Consider the following 15,694-nt stretch of genomic DNA (forward strand, 5'->3'; position numbering starts at 1 on the left):
TAGAAGGTAGTTAACAATCCCAGGCAATGATTTAAGACTATCTGTCTGAGGTTGCTGGGGTGTGCTTTTCACACCTAGTTTGCTCTCCATAAGTAACAGAGTATCAACATGCCAGATAATTCAGGTAATGAAGATGGATGAACCACTAAGTTTCTCCTCTGGGTATAATTGATTTATATTACCTAAGTTAGTTCATGTAAGTGTACTTGGCCAGGTACGTTGTGGGGAGGACTGGAGGTTGCGGAAGAGAGTTGAAAAACAAAAAAATTAGTAAGATGTTGGGCTTCCTTCCAGAGGCACACAACTCCGGGGGAGGACAGACACCATGGTTGTTTCTATGGAACCTGGAGTGCAAATGCTGCGATGGAGCTGTGACTGTGTGCCACAAAGAGAGGCAGGCAAAGGGCTTGGGGGAACTTCCCTCCTGTCCCAGTTAGGATGACTTAGCCTGTTTAGGAAGTGACTACATAGGACTGAGAGGTCTCTGGGTTGCCTCTGGACCATAGTATCTCATGAAAGCAATTATAAGGTATGATCTGGGGAGGAGGACACTGCACTGTATTTGGACCCAAAACAGACCAGAATCTGGCAGACCAGAGACATCTTAATGGTCCACTCTACCCGCTATATTCTTCTCACCCTCGGCCTGGAGTCCTAGACTCAACTCTGATCCAGCTTGGCCACAAAATCCAGAAAACACTATTTACGTTTCCTATTTTATTTGGGTTTGAAGACATGGGTCTCTATAAAATTGAACGGAAGCATAAAGAAGCAGCAGAAATCATTCCCCCTGCTATTGAACTTGTGCAATACCCTTTACCTCTCTGGGCCTCAGTTTTCCCAACTATAAGCCAGTAAGGCCTCAAATGGTTTCCACCATTGTAGTATTACATTGGATAAATAAATATCTGGAGGTTAAAGCAGAAGACTAGAGGAACATTGGTTTGACTATATGAGAAGGTAACTTTGGGTTTTGGTTAATGAGATGAAGGCAATCTGCTTGGCTGGCATGGAAGGCACTAGTGTGCAGTTCATAGGATGTTCATTATCAGAGGTGCAAGCGTTGCCATTTCTAAAGTTTAAAATAGCCATATGAATATTTGCACATACCTGGGCTTAGGAACTCGTTCATCAGGAACTGGTGTCCAGGTGGAATCGGGAGACTTCTGTTCCTTGAATCTCCCAGTAAAAACACTGGCAATGTCAAGCATGTCATAGGCACAGACTGCAGACCCAGGGATGCTACAACATGACATTTCACATCAAGTGTTACTCACGCACTGGTTATGCATGTAGTTTGGAACATACTCCAGAGAAACTTTCCTAGTACAGCAAGTGAAATTTAAAGTTCATACCTTGGACACTATAAATGTAAGGGATCTTAGCACACAAAGAAAATATTTCTCTCAATCAAATTTGCATCAGTTGCCTTAAAGAATGGGCTAGTTGTAGCAAGCTCACAGAGAGGAAAAAAACCCTTCATGTCTACATTGCCTCTTGAACTGCTTTTGTTTATAAAGGAAGAATTGTTGAGCTAGTGATGGAAGTTTCATGAATTCCCTGACACTAATTATCAATGACCTCTCTGAAGTCTCTGGATAGCATTCTGTATCACTAATATTGGTGAAAATTTGAAACAAAAATGCTCTCCCAATGTCCACATATTGCTTCTTTGTATCTGGTTTTTCAAGCCAAGAACTCAGGGTGTGAGAATGTGTTTGTGGGGAAACCCACATACATTTTATGTTAGTCTCTATACATTTAAATTTTTACCTTCCTGATTACTTACATAAGACTAAACAATTTAAGTCTCTAAAATGCCATCACTTTGCAAATAAAGTACTTTATAAAGTGCTAAATAATAAAAATGGCCCTCAGCTCCACCTATAATTATATCCTTGCCTGGCACCCCTGGAAGGACTTAGGCTTCTTTTTTTAATCAGTGATGGGAAGGAATGAATTATTCATTCATCTGGATACACTGTTTACATTTGGACCCACATTTGTTTTTGACTAGAGTTGCTCTATGATTTTGATCAAATAAATTACAGGCACCAGCTGGCCAAGAGTTTTAATCAGGTTTTGAGATAGTGGGTCATTACATGGCCAGAGCACCCAGGACAAGAGACATGGGCGCCCTGCAGTGCGGGAACATCATCCAGGGCAGGGAGTATCATCCACAGAGAATGATTTTGTCTTGAATTTTGCAAATGTTGAACAGATATAAAAATAACTTCATAAATGATTAGGATAATTTATTCCATCTTTAATTTCATAAGAAAATTATTGAATAATTGCTTAATAATAATTGCTTAAATAAAGCAAGAAATAGGGAGAAGCTTAAACTGCTTATTTAAAATAAGGTGGCAAAATAAATTTTAAATACATATAAATTTATACAGGTATATACATGTTCACAGAATTAAGTGTATAAGACAGTGATAGGGCGGGTGCAGTGGCTCACGCCTATAATCCCAGCACTTTGGGAGGCCCAGGTGGGTAGATAACTTGAGATTAGGAGTTCAAGAGCAGAGTGGCCGACATGGTGAAACCTCATCTTTACTAAAAATACAAAAATTAGCCAGGCCTGGTGGTGGGCGCCTGTAATCCCAGCTACTCGGGAGGCTGAGGCATGAGAATCGCTTGAACCTGGGAGCGGAGGTTGCGGTGAGCCAAGACTGAGCCACTGTACTCCAGCCTGGGCGACAGAGTGAGACTCTTGTCTCAAGGAAAAAAAAAAAAAAAAAAAAGACAGTGGTTCTCATTTGTTTTGGAATTTCGGAACCTTTGCATTATTTATTTAATTTTGTAAGACTCTCATCACATATTCCTTTTCTGAAAGTAACACAATTACATATAGTATTTGCCTTATGTATTAAGAAAAATAGGATAAATGCTGTTTGAAGTCTTTTATGATGCATCTCATAATAACTAAAAATATCCTAGGGTTTCGTAGTCTTCCCGAGGTTAGAATCAGTTGTAAAATCCTTTTTTTTTTTCCTTCCTTACATTCCTCTCTCCTTCCTTCCTTTCATTCCTTTCAATTTTCCATCATTCCTTTCTTCCCATTTTCCATTCATTCAACATATATTTATGGAACCCCTACTTAAGGCAGTAAGTGCTCCACAAACAACATATGGTCTTTCCTTCAGTTGGCTCACAGTTCAGTGTGGAGGCAAGTATAAGAATAATGACAAAAATAAGGAGAATTGCTTGAGTCCAGGAGGTGGGGGTTGCAGTGAGCAGGGATGGCTCATTGCACTCCAGCCTGGGTGACAGAGCGAGACTCCATCTCAGGAAAAAATAGAAAAAAGAATAATAACAAAAATCACAACAACAACATCTTTAGGACAATCTGGTAAGAGCAGAGTATAAAAGGAATATGCACAAGGTCACATAGGAGGTGACTAGCTGACATTTGAAGCATCCGCAGGGTTTCAGTGGGCAGATGTTGGTCAGGTGGGCAGATCTTGCAGAAAGCAAAGAGTGAGCAAAGCATGGCACATTCAAGGAGCAGATCTTTGCTCCAATCAGCCCATGGCACAGGCTGCATAGCAGAGGATGGGAGGGGATGAACTAGAGGAGGAAATGGGGTCAGACCCTGTGGGGGATTGCGTGTTATGCCAAAGAGCAAGGGCTTTATCCTCAGGGCAAATAATGGATTTGAAACAATTTGATATGACCAAGTGTGCATGTGTAAAGCATGAAGTAGAGAGGGATGAAACCAGAGAAAGTGAAAACAGAGGGACTATAACCTATACATGACAATGGGTATGCATATTTTTACGTGAATGTTAGATTATCAAACAAATATGATTTCCAAGACTGCATAAGCATGCACTAAGTGGATACTTCTTAGGGGTCTTTTAAGAAAATACTATAAATGGTGTTATCTATAATATTTAAGGGCTTACTACTATATTGTAATCACAAAGCAACCCACACCCTTAAAAAACAAGGCAAAAGAAAACAGAAACTAGAAAACTAGAACTGCTCTTAGATTCCACTAGTCCCTGCATTTCCATGTGCCAAGACAGTATACGTTTACCAAATCCTAGAGAGACAGGTTCTGATGTATGAGCAATAGAAGCCTGAATTTTTAAATATCATTGTTATCCGCAAGTCTGAAAATCCCTACAGATGTATAAAGCTTACTTAAATCTAACTGAATACTTCTTGGTGCAATATGGGTTCATATTGTCGTATTATTTTCAGTGGGGAGCTTGACTCTCATCCGCTGTATAATTGAAGAACATGATTTCATCCTTCATGAAGTTTGGTCTGTTCCGGGCTCTACTCAGTTCTTAAGCATTTCTTTCTAGGTGCTATCCTTTAGTTTTATCATTTGTGTGCCTGTCATTTAGGCACTCATCATGTTCTTAAAAGTCTTTGTAAAAAGTTTAATTCAAAGTGAAACAGTGTATTACTAGAGGAAGATACTCAATACAGAACACCCAAAATTCTGCACAGAAATGAGAACACAGCGCATGAATTTAGATTTCACGACCATGCACACAGTTAGGATCATTTTCACACAATAGTACTAGGATTCTGAAATCTCATTGGCTTAACAGAGAGATGAGTACTAAGGAAAAACACTAATGCTTATCTTCCTTCTGTTCTGTACACATTTTCACTGCTCTAGGAACAATTATTAGTGCATCATTTAGTTGCCCAGAGTCTTAGTTTTAACTAAATACAAAAATAGGAGTGACTAGGCTGACACTCATAATTTGTAGGTACAATGTTTGATGGTTTATACGTTATCACTAGGACCCTCCAGAGTCAGATTCCAGTGCTGTGGTTGGGGTCTGGGTTGTGACCCAACTTACTGAGTGAGCTTGCCCGAGGGTGACTTTGTTGGACAGGATAATAACCAAAGTCCTTTATAACTCACTTGAATCCTAGATTTTACCCTGTAGCATTTGAATACATTTCTAGTGTTTTAACTTCAAAAGGTACTGATCCAGTCATGAGAATATTAAAAGTCAAATACTGCAAATTATTAGATGACCTAGAAGAGACAGGAGGAACATTCTTGAGTTCCAAAGCTGCCTCTTCCATCTACTGACTACTTGGACCAGGTAGTATAATATGTTGAGCTGAGTTTCTTTAAGTGGAAAAAGAGGACAATATTATCTAGTTTCTAGGATTACTAGAAAGATTTACAAATAACACATAAAAAGTGTTTATGTAACAGGCTTATATAAATAGAAGATATTGTTATAATTTATCTAATTACTTCCCCTAAAACCTAACTTAATAGTGCTTATAAACTACTATTAATTTGTTGATGAAAACTAAGTGTTAAGTGCTTTTTAGCTACACACAATTTTCAGTCAGTTGCAAATATTGTTTATTAGAAGAGAACCCCCTGGGAGAAGGAAGCCAGGAAGAATTGATGAGGTCAACACAGCTAGGGCATGATTACCTGTTATAAGGTGTAGAAAAGGTTGCCAGGACAACATCACGCCCATTGATACGAATCACATCTGTAACTGCCTGGAGAATGTTGAAATAAAAATGAGAGTCTCCGGGAACTGAGCAGTTCAGGCGCGCTTTCAGGAACGATGTCCACTGCTTCTCCAGGACTCTTTGAGATCCTCCCATATCATTCTTACAAACCTGAGCTACTCTTGGGAAAACTACCTGCAGAGGGAAAACACATAGGGAAAATGAAATGCATTCGTTTTGCAAGGAGATCTTAGTAGAATTTCCATTCCTTGAAAACAGAAACAAAATAACAAGGTGCTTAATTTAATACTATTTCTAAAATCAGTAGAAAAAAAAAGAAAAGAAAAGATAAAAAGAGGAAAACAGCATTGGAGCAGCATGTTTTAAAAGATAAGGCTGTGGCATTTAATACAGAGCCATAAATCCTTCAGGGAATCAGCTCCCAGCCACATAAACTCATTTCCATACAGACTGCTTAGCTTTTTATTTCCTCAAACAAAAGCACACTTTGTATGCACCATCTCTGCCATCCTCACTAGCTGCCTCTGGGCCCTGAATCTGTGCAAGCCACCCTGGCATTCTATGTTACCCTTCAACTTAGGGACCTTGATCTAGTCTCTGGTAAAAAGAACTTAAAATGGATATCCCCTAAATGTTGTATTGCTTTTTGCAATAAAGACAAAAATCAAGACTCAATTTGATTAAAGATACCGGATAGTTACGGTCTCTGTGGAGCCACTCAATTATGAAAAAAAAAAAACAAAAAACTGTTGAGTCTACCTGGAAATCACATCTCAAGACACTTGAATCTTGGGCCAGGTGTGGAGGCTCATGCCTGTAATCCCAGCATTTTGGGAGGCTGAAGCGGGTGAATTACTTGAGGTCAGGGGTTCAAGACCACCCTGCCAACACAGTGAAACCCTGTCTCTACTAAAAACAAAAAAAAATTAGTGGGGCACGGTGGCGCATGCCTGTAATCCCAGCTACTCAGGAGGCTGAGGCAGGAGAATCACTTGAACCCGGGAGGCAGAGGTTGCAGTGAGCCGAGATTGTACCATAGCAATCCTACCTGGGCAACTGAGCAAGACTCCGTCTCAAAAAGAAAAAAAAGATACTTGAATCTCAGCATGAAACTAACCAAACATAAATTTTCAATAGAAATACTTAAGAAATTTCCTGTGATTTGTTACTGTTCTGAAAAAGCAGATAGGGCTTCCAAGACTGTTACTAGATTTATGGTTCTCATTTCAAGATCATTGATAACAACAACATTTGTCCAAAGGTGTAGGTTTCTGAAAATATTACAACGTGAGCCAGGGAAAGCATCCCCTCTTACCTTTCCCATGGTGTTATACTCCACTGCTATTTCCCTGAAGAAGAAGTAGATATAATCTCCGTAATCCACAGCTTGAACAAAGTATGGTTCTGTAGACAAATAGGCACTTTAATTGGGAACATGTCATGCAGAGTTAACAGAATTTCAATCAAGTGTAGCCAAAGACATGTTATTAATTAAAAGTGTAGGGCCATTAGACATTTGGTTAACACTAACCATTTCTAATGACTTCACACATGCAAGCACTGGTGATTTCACAAGGCATTCACACTTACATATTATATCTTTCAGAAGCTTTGCAATCAACAATGAAGAATTATCGAATTTTGCATATCTCTGTAATTTTATTTTCCACAATGGAATGCCCCTATTACAGAGAAGATTTTGTATACATTGCCTCGTCACCCTGACTCATACAGGGCTGTGAATAGCTTTTCTCCTCTTCCCCACCACCTCCAAGCCCCTGTCCCCTTCCATGAATGCATTGTTCAGTTCTTTTCATGCAGGACTCGGAAATGAGAGCTTGAAGCAAGAAAAGATGAATGTAATGTATTCTATTGTTGTGGCATTGGTAGTTTTGTTAATACTCCAGAAACTCAGGGGAAGGAAAAAAGGGAGGTAAATAAATCAGTTGAAGCCAAAGATGCAATTTACATGTTTCTGTCTGTCAGAAGTCATTACTAAAATGAAGCTACAGTCTGGTCCCTCCAGACTCTAGATCTCCCACAAGATATGTATTCCCCTCCCCTCTGACCCTCCTTCTTTTAATTGTTTGTTCACCTTTCAACCATTTTGAATCGTGCTTGACGGTCCGCAGGGTAGGGCTTTCTCCAAGACTCCGGTAAATGACTGCGTCAATGGCAAGGAAGTCAGTCACTGTGGCTGAGTATAGCTTTCCATCTTAGAAGGAAAAGAAAAGAGGTGAACAGGGTGGGAGCAAGTCAGTGGGGGTGGAGGAATAATAAAGACATCCCTTAGATTGCTTTCCAACATGAGGCAAATGAGATAGGACAACTGGGAAAAATCCAAGAGTCACTGAGAAAACTCTTGGCCCACATTCCTAACCATTTTAAATTGGGATCATGAAAGATGAAACATTTTTCATTTTTAAATTGCACGGCAATTTTTTTTTTTTTTTTTTTTTAAGCAGCAGTACCAGCAGCAGCTCAGGGAACAGGGTAAATGAAAAATGTTTGCTTCACTTGATTAGCTGGATCTTGACTGAAATCTCAAGGCCAAGGATCCTTGGACACTATTACTGCCACCACGCCATGGTAAACTGGATTAGGTGAGAGCCCAGGGAGAGATGGATGCTGATTGTATCCCCAGAAATTCTGGGCACATGCATAAGGAGTCCTCAGTCTGATCAGGTGAGAGGAGTTAAAGAGAGAGGGTTCATAAGCAAAAAAGGGCTGACTAAATTGCTACCGTCCTGGGAGTCACAGCTCCCCTTGACCTCAGGTTTGACAGTTCACTAAATCCTGGCAATCTGGTTTCAATAACAGGTATTTGCTTCGGTATCTCCAAAGTCACAAACTAAAAACATTCTGAAATACAACATGCTAAAGCAAAGAAGAAAGGGGAAGGAGTGATACTGAGTTCAGACAAGTCTTTCCTTAATAATTCATGCTTTGGGGGAGATATGATTGAGGGTAGATCCGAGGCATAAGAGAATAAAGCAGACTGAAGATTAGTCTCTAGACCTTTTGGTTCCTTCCTGGCTTAGCAAACACTCTGCCAACAAATAATCAAAAGGGGTGTTCTAGAATAGCAAAATCTATGTTCATTAAATGGAAACAAGAATTATATTCAAAATAAAAAAACTACTTCGGTGATTCACTTTTAGTGGATTACATATATTCATTAGCTGTATGTCAAAGTGACTTATATACAACATAGTACTGTTCAAGCTCTTTTATATGTAGTGTAAACATAATGGTTTATGGTTTTCTTTGTTTTAAAAAAACTCATATCCAAATATACTTAAACAAAGATCTTGATGTCTGTCTTTGGTCTTAAAATAATTAAAATTTGTCCAGGTTCAATTTAGAGATGTCTTAATATCTGCAATATTAACAGCTATATGTCAATAAGTTTTGACTATTTTGGGAGATTTAAACTGCAGAGAGCAAACCTTTAAATTGGTCCAAAAATATCTACTAATCTTAACTTTTCTTACGAATTTTGAGCCCCAGGTCATAAAGACATTCTTTATATATTTATGACTACAGAATACATATTCTATATTCCTATAGCCCCAAGCCATACAGATATACTTGGGTAGTGGGGGAAGGCAGAGGGGAATGTAGGTCATGGTGATGGCTATTCCTTCTAACTACTCCCCAAAACTCTTTTTGTTTTGCATTCTTTTAAACACTGAGTATCTCACCAGAACATTCACTTGTAGAACAGAATACTTTTCTGCCACTGTGTTTTTTTTTTTTTTTTTTTTGAGATGGAGTTTCACTCTTGTTGCTCAGACTGGAGTGTAATGGCAGGCACTGTCTCAGCTCACTGCAACCTCCACCTCCCGGGTTCAAGTGATTCTCCTGCCTCAGCCTCCTGAGTAGCTGGGATTACAGGCATGTGCCACCACACCCAGCTAATTTTGTATTTTTAGTAGAGACAGGCTGGCCTTTTTAGTATTTTTAGTTGGTCAGGCTGGTCTTGAACTCTCAACCTCAGGTGATCTGCACACCTTGGCCTCCCAAAGTGCTGATATTACAGGTGTGAGCCTCTGCGCCCAGCCTCTGTCACTCTTAGTAATATGATACCATTTATTTGCAATGAGGATCTCCTATTAATGAGGGCTGAGATTTTATGAGATTTCAAACACTTAAATGAAAATCTATTTAGATATAACACTAGGGGTGGGGACAGTCATAGTATTAACTCATGTGACTTGCTCTGTATAGCTCCTAAAAACTTGGTGGCCATAGTAAGTTCTCTGCCTATTCTACCTTTTCTACCTTAGGCTACAATAAGTCGTCTTTTCAGTTTACATTTAAATTATGTTTTTATTTTATTTTATTGAGACAGGATCTCCTTCTGTCACCCAGGTTGGAGTGCAGTGGTGCAATCACAGCTCACTGCAACTTCAACCTCTTGATCTCCATGCCCACCTAATTTTTTTTTCTTTTTTGTAGAGATGGTGTCTCACTATGTTGCCATCTGGTATTGAACTCCTGGGCTCAAGCGATCTTCCCGTCTTGGCCTCCTACACTGCTGGGATTACAGGCATGAGCTACCACTCCTGGACCCACAGTTAAATTTTAATTCTCCCCTGCAGTCCACATTCTCCGAGGTCCCAACTAATGCAGGTTCCAAGTGTCAGTGAGGGCCTCCAGCAGGAGTCATGCACTTGGGAATATGCCCAAGTATGCTCTCCACTTGCCTTGCTCATACCTTACAAATAGGTCTACAAGACTTTGTGGTCTTGACAGAACTGCTTCTTAGTAATACTGTGCTCTCATTTAGGGGGAGAACCTGAGGAACTTGCCCTTCTTAACTTGACAATCTGTCACTGCAGATTCAGGCCCACAAATGGATGACACTGAGGGAGAGGTTCAGGAAGCCAGGAACCAATCTTGTTTCATAATCAAAGCCCTAGTGTCCCTCATCCAGCTAGTATGTGCCAGTTTTTAGCTGTTGTGATGGAAATTATAGTTAACTGCTTTATTACAAGCTATAACAATCACTATTATACCAACACTTCTCTTACATCCACCTCCACATACACAGCTGGTAATGAATTCCTAAATAAATTTCTAATTAAAGCACACAATCTCATACACAAAAATCCCACTAAATCTGAAAATGATGGTCTATTTGCGATTTCTTTATATCTTTTGCAGTGGAAAGAAGGGGTAGTGTTGGGGAGTAGAGGTCAGCCTAAGCAATTAGCACCCTCCCCTCAGCCACCATGGTCTTTCCGTCAGAGATGGGCATGTAACCTAATCAGGTCAATGATATTTGAGAAGATGTTTATTGGAAGCTTGTGGGTATATGGCCTCATTGCTCTGAGAGAGCTTCCGGAGGCTTCCTTTTGTTTCTTTCCCTTTCTTTTCTATATGTGGACAAGAAGACATGTAGCACTAATTGGGGCTGGTAGCCATCCTCTGATTGTGAGAACCGCCAGTCTCATCATGAGGTTGATGCAGAGCATGGGAATAAAAAGCAGCTGCCTCCCGGATGACGCTGTTGAGTTGTTGAATCTAGCCAACCCCAAAGTCCATCCTAGTTTGAACAATAAATGCACATCAGTAGGGGGTTTTAAATTTAAATTTTATTATTATTTTTTACATTGGTGGTTTGAGGTGAGATTTTCTATTATTTGAGCCCAAACATTCCCTAACTGATTCATCACATGTTCAGTGCTATGCTGTTATCCTTTCCTGAAGGCACAAACGCATGGGTAAGTGTGGCACAGACTTCGTTTGAGAAGCAAAAGTACAATTTTCATACCAATTTCAAACGGAAAGGCATTCTTAATTAGAGTATTCACCAGAGAATCAAAGCACAACTGTGACTCCATGAATCCTCTACAGCAGATTCACAGTGACAGGATGAAACACGCAAAAGCAAATGCGACAAGGAGAAATCAGGTCGCTTACCTGCAAACAGTGCAACGTTGGCATGTTTGGCATCATACGGGCATCTGGCCATTCCGCTGAATTCATCCCCAAATGGTTCCAACGTATCCATCTAAGTGAAATAATCGGATATAATTATAAACAACAACCTTTTCTTTTGCCGTAAACCCTCAGAAATAATGTCCAGGATGTGACAGGCCTTTTTAAATCTGTAACCACTTTGAGATGGACCCTGTTGAAGCCACTATATATTTTTTTAAAACTGTAGTTGAGAATCACATAAAATAGCTGTGTTAAAAACGTATTTTTAGAGGAAAGATGGTCAAATCAGACATTCTTTCAAGCAGTGTACTCTTCCACCCAGCACATTTTTTAATGAAAGTCTTTTTCAAATATTTTATACCAACCATGAGCTTTCTGTTGAACTCTGACAGACTTTGTGGTCTGTGGGTCTGGCATGTATTCAAAATGATGCCTTAGCACACAGTGATGCAACGGAAATGCCCTTATCCTAAGCTGTGCACGCTCTAATCCTAGCAATGAGGAAACAACAGACAAGGGGTATATGGTTTTCTTTATAATGTAACTAATCCTTAAAAAAAAAAAGTGGCTATAGCTATAGCTGGTCAAAGGCAAGAAGTAGTGAAGTACAAATGTATTGGTTTGTGAGGTTGGAAAGGTCCAGAGATGAAAGTCATGGTGATTTCCTCTTTCCAAGAAGTAAAAACTAACCCTTGAAGCAGTCATCAAATCCGAGACTTCACAGCAGCTCCTGGGAAGTTAAACCACTATCGGGTACAGATAATTATACAAAGACCCAGCCTGATTTTTGCAGAAGTTCAAAAGGTTTAGAGAACAGGAGGAAAAAGGCAGGGAGTGCAGTTTTAGATTTATAGTATGTAGCCTTCAAAGCTCTCCCCCAGATAATCTTGATAATCTAATTTGGGGCTATAACCTTTCTAACACATTCAGCTTACTTGTGTTATAAAAATTAATATAGATCAGTGCATGGTAGAGGGGCAGATACTGAAAATTTGTTACTCTCTTGCTTCATGTCACTCTAATCAACTTGATGCTTGTGTGCTATGATAAGACTTGGGTTTTTCAGTGGAAGGCTGGTCATTGTTTTCACTTTGAACCTTTGTCCTGATCTGTTGATAAAAAGCACTTAAGAGAGAAGCTGTCATTCTCCCTGCAGCCAAATACATTATGTCCCATATCATCAGCAATGTCACGCTGTGCCCTGAGTCTAAAAATACACTTTTCTGAGCAATGCCAAGGGTTCTTACTACCATTCACAGTGCTAGGCATATTGTTGGGAACTAAGCATGAGCAACATCTCATCTGCGGCTTCTGAGAGGCCTGGCCTCCTGGAGCATGTCTCAGCAGGTGTGGCTAGAACAAGCAAGAGGTGATGGCATTACCATAGGTGTAGAATCGTGGGAAATGGAACATGTACAGGAAGAATAAGCCAGACCATTCATGGCCTGTATATCACTGTGCCAAGAAAACCTATAATTTGTCATAAAAGATAGCTTTCCAACTAGGGAATTCCTTGGGATTTGTTAGAAGCATTAATCTTAATGAGTCCTAAATAATGACAAACAGGGATGGAATATTAAGTGGTAAATTAAACTTGAAACCTTATCTGCATGCTGTCACTAGCTAGAGTAAATGTTGGGCTAGACTGGCTACCTCTATTATACACTGATAATATAATTTTTTAATAAAAATTCTTAAGTAAAGATCTTGTCTTTCTACTTAAAAACTTGATCTTTTGTTTATAACAGACCTTTATGTACTAATTTTGATTTTTAAAAAATATTGCATTAAAAATCTGACATCTTAATTACTGAATGTTTTGGTGCTCCCTTCTATTTTGTGCCTGAGCCACGTGCCTCACTTGCTCCACCCTAACCCTGGCCCTGTTGGTGCCCATTTCCAAGTGTAAGATGGAAGATGAGTATGAGGGTCAAACAGAACCTCCCTTCACTGTACATGCCAAGAAAAGACAGGGGGTCGTTCTGGTGAGCTTGCTGGTGTGGATTCCAGCCCATCATTGCTTTTCTCATTCTTCCCACTCCTAGGGTTTCACTTTATGATGATGGAACCCAAATCTATATTTCTCCCCACATCTCTCTCTAAACCAAAGCTTACTGATCCATCTTCTTGTTAGATAGCTCTATTCATGTCCCATAGGCAGTGCTGTTCACAGTGCTTGGCATTCTCATAATGTGCAAAATGGAACCTTTACCTTCACACTCCCCCAACCCCCAACCCCAATCTCACAGCTCTTCCTTTATTTCCTGTCTGAATTGGCGGCAGCCCCATCCATCTACTCACCAAGAGATGGCCTAGCAGTCGTTCTTGACTCACCTCTCTCTCTTTATCCAGGATAAAGAGAGATTGATAATAATTGCTTATCAATTATTAAATCCTACTGGTTTTTGTCACTTCAGTATTTCCTGAATCTATTCTCTTCCCTTCATCCCTGGAGCCATCTACATCTCAAGCTTTTTTCTGTTAACACTTGTCACTTCACAGTCACACAATTCAGAACCAAATGAGGTTTCTCAAGCTCAATAGGCCATTTCTTACTCCATGCCTTTGTTCATGTTGTTCCCTGCTAACTGGAATGCTTCTCTTCCTTCATTTGGCTAACTTCTCCTTACCCTTTAAGACAAAGATTAGGCATTACCTCATTCAATGCTTCACAAAAATTAATTAAACACCTGTTTGGGAGGCACTATGTTAGGTTCTGGAGAATCACAGATGTGATCCCTGCCCTTGTAGAGCCTGTGTTTCTTAAGGGCGGTGGTATTTGTGTTCCAGGTGTGAGAACAACAGGTAGGAAAGTTTGAAGACAGGGGGTCATCTTATGAAGCTTTCCCAGACTCCTCACCTCATGCATGGCAGGAACTTTTGTGTTGTGCTTCCATAATCCATTGCATGATGTCACCATGGCAGCAATCCCATGAAATTGTTTTCTTCTCCCTGCCTGGCTTCCCTAAGGGTTGAGGCCTCCTGTCTGTCTTTATAACCTCAGCGATGGGCCACAGTAGAAAACACAGTACGTGTTTCCTTTGAGAAAGGCTGGCAGAAAGATGTACAAGGAAAGCTAATAGTGGTGCAGCCAAGACCTCAGATCGCTGCCACCTCTGCTTCCACACCTGGCAAGGTCCCTCCTCCTTCATCAGCACCTCTATTATAGCTGCATCAAAACCAGCTAGATTTACTAACTCTTTAAGAGGGCTTTTTTCCCCCTGCTTGCATAAAGCCAAGGTAAATAAGGCTGTGGTCAAGAAAGCTGAGTGCTCAATGGAATTAAATTCCTGTGTTCTTGCAGGAAGGTCTATAGTTTCAAATGGCATGCTTTTGAGATACCTTTTAGAATAGAAATCACTCACCATAAGTGTGCTTTTGTGCTCAGAGGTTAGATAGTGGGGTGGGAGGGAGAAAAAATAGAGAAAGGACATCCACATGGTATACATGGTAAGTATGTCAGTCTTCTGAACAATAGAGAAAAGGGTCTTACAGAAACTAACTTTGCTAGGCAGGCTCTTTAAAAATGTGTCTATCAATCCTCAACAAACAGGAAGCTTAGAGGCCTGCTCAGGATCACTCATGTGGAGCAATACATTAAGTTGAACAAGTGAGAGGAACTCAGGTGGTGTTGAATTACCCCTCTTAGGTTGCTGCAGGTACAATCACAGTAAATTATGAAATGCCTCCTGGCAGTGTGGTTCTAACCGACAAATAGCATTTACCTTATAGTTTCTGCAGGAAGGGTTGAAGGCATTAGTTCCACAGACAAACAATGCATCATCGTTTTTCTTCAGAAGAACTTTAATAAAGTTGTGGCACTCGTCCTGAAAAATAATTCAAACTGTTTGTATCATGTCCATTCAATACAGAAACTGATTCTTCACTGTATGCCATGGTCAGTAAGGTTAAAATGCAGGTGGCTGAGGACTTCTCCCATTAAAAGTTCAAGTTCCTCCTGATGTTAACGACCACAAGATGATGCCGATATCAGCGATTACTCTTTCAACAGTAAAGAAAAACAAGGCATAGAATGGAAGAGTGTGTGTTTATTTTATGTCACAAAAGGAAGGCAAGCTTGGAAATGCCAACCTCCCATCATATTAATTTTAATGCCAGATGCGCCAGTGTTCCCTGATGTACAAAGCTGCTGGCTGAAGTGTGTTTTTATGTTGTCATATGACCAAAGGCAGAAAACCCCGCATGTCTGCGGCAGCCTTTTATGAGCTCTTCCACAGACTCCCTGTGGGCCTTGGACTGCGGAGGTGGG

The 15,694-nt window shown here is 40.2% G+C and overlaps 1 protein-coding gene across 3 annotated transcripts in view; it reads right to left on the reverse strand.

Moving 5' to 3' along the window:
- Positions 1 to 15,694, reverse strand: part of SEMA6A (semaphorin 6A) — a 133,215-nt gene that overhangs the window by 38,323 nt on the left and 79,198 nt on the right. For all 3 annotated transcript variants that reach the window (XM_025387784.1, XM_025387782.1, XM_025387785.1), the window contains 6 exons: positions 15,150 to 15,251; positions 11,404 to 11,494; positions 7,571 to 7,690; positions 6,791 to 6,879; positions 5,432 to 5,649; positions 1,111 to 1,242 (listed from right to left, as the gene is read on the reverse strand). In XM_025387784.1, coding sequence (XP_025243569.1) covers positions 1,111 to 1,242; positions 5,432 to 5,649; positions 6,791 to 6,879; positions 7,571 to 7,690; positions 11,404 to 11,494; positions 15,150 to 15,251 — 752 coding nt within the window. The remainder of the gene's footprint in view (positions 1 to 1,110; positions 1,243 to 5,431; positions 5,650 to 6,790; positions 6,880 to 7,570; positions 7,691 to 11,403; positions 11,495 to 15,149; positions 15,252 to 15,694) is intronic.

This window comes from Theropithecus gelada, chromosome 6 (assembly GCF_003255815.1).
Source record: "Theropithecus gelada isolate Dixy chromosome 6, Tgel_1.0, whole genome shotgun sequence".
Classification (NCBI taxonomy): domain Eukaryota; kingdom Metazoa; phylum Chordata; class Mammalia; order Primates; family Cercopithecidae; genus Theropithecus; species Theropithecus gelada.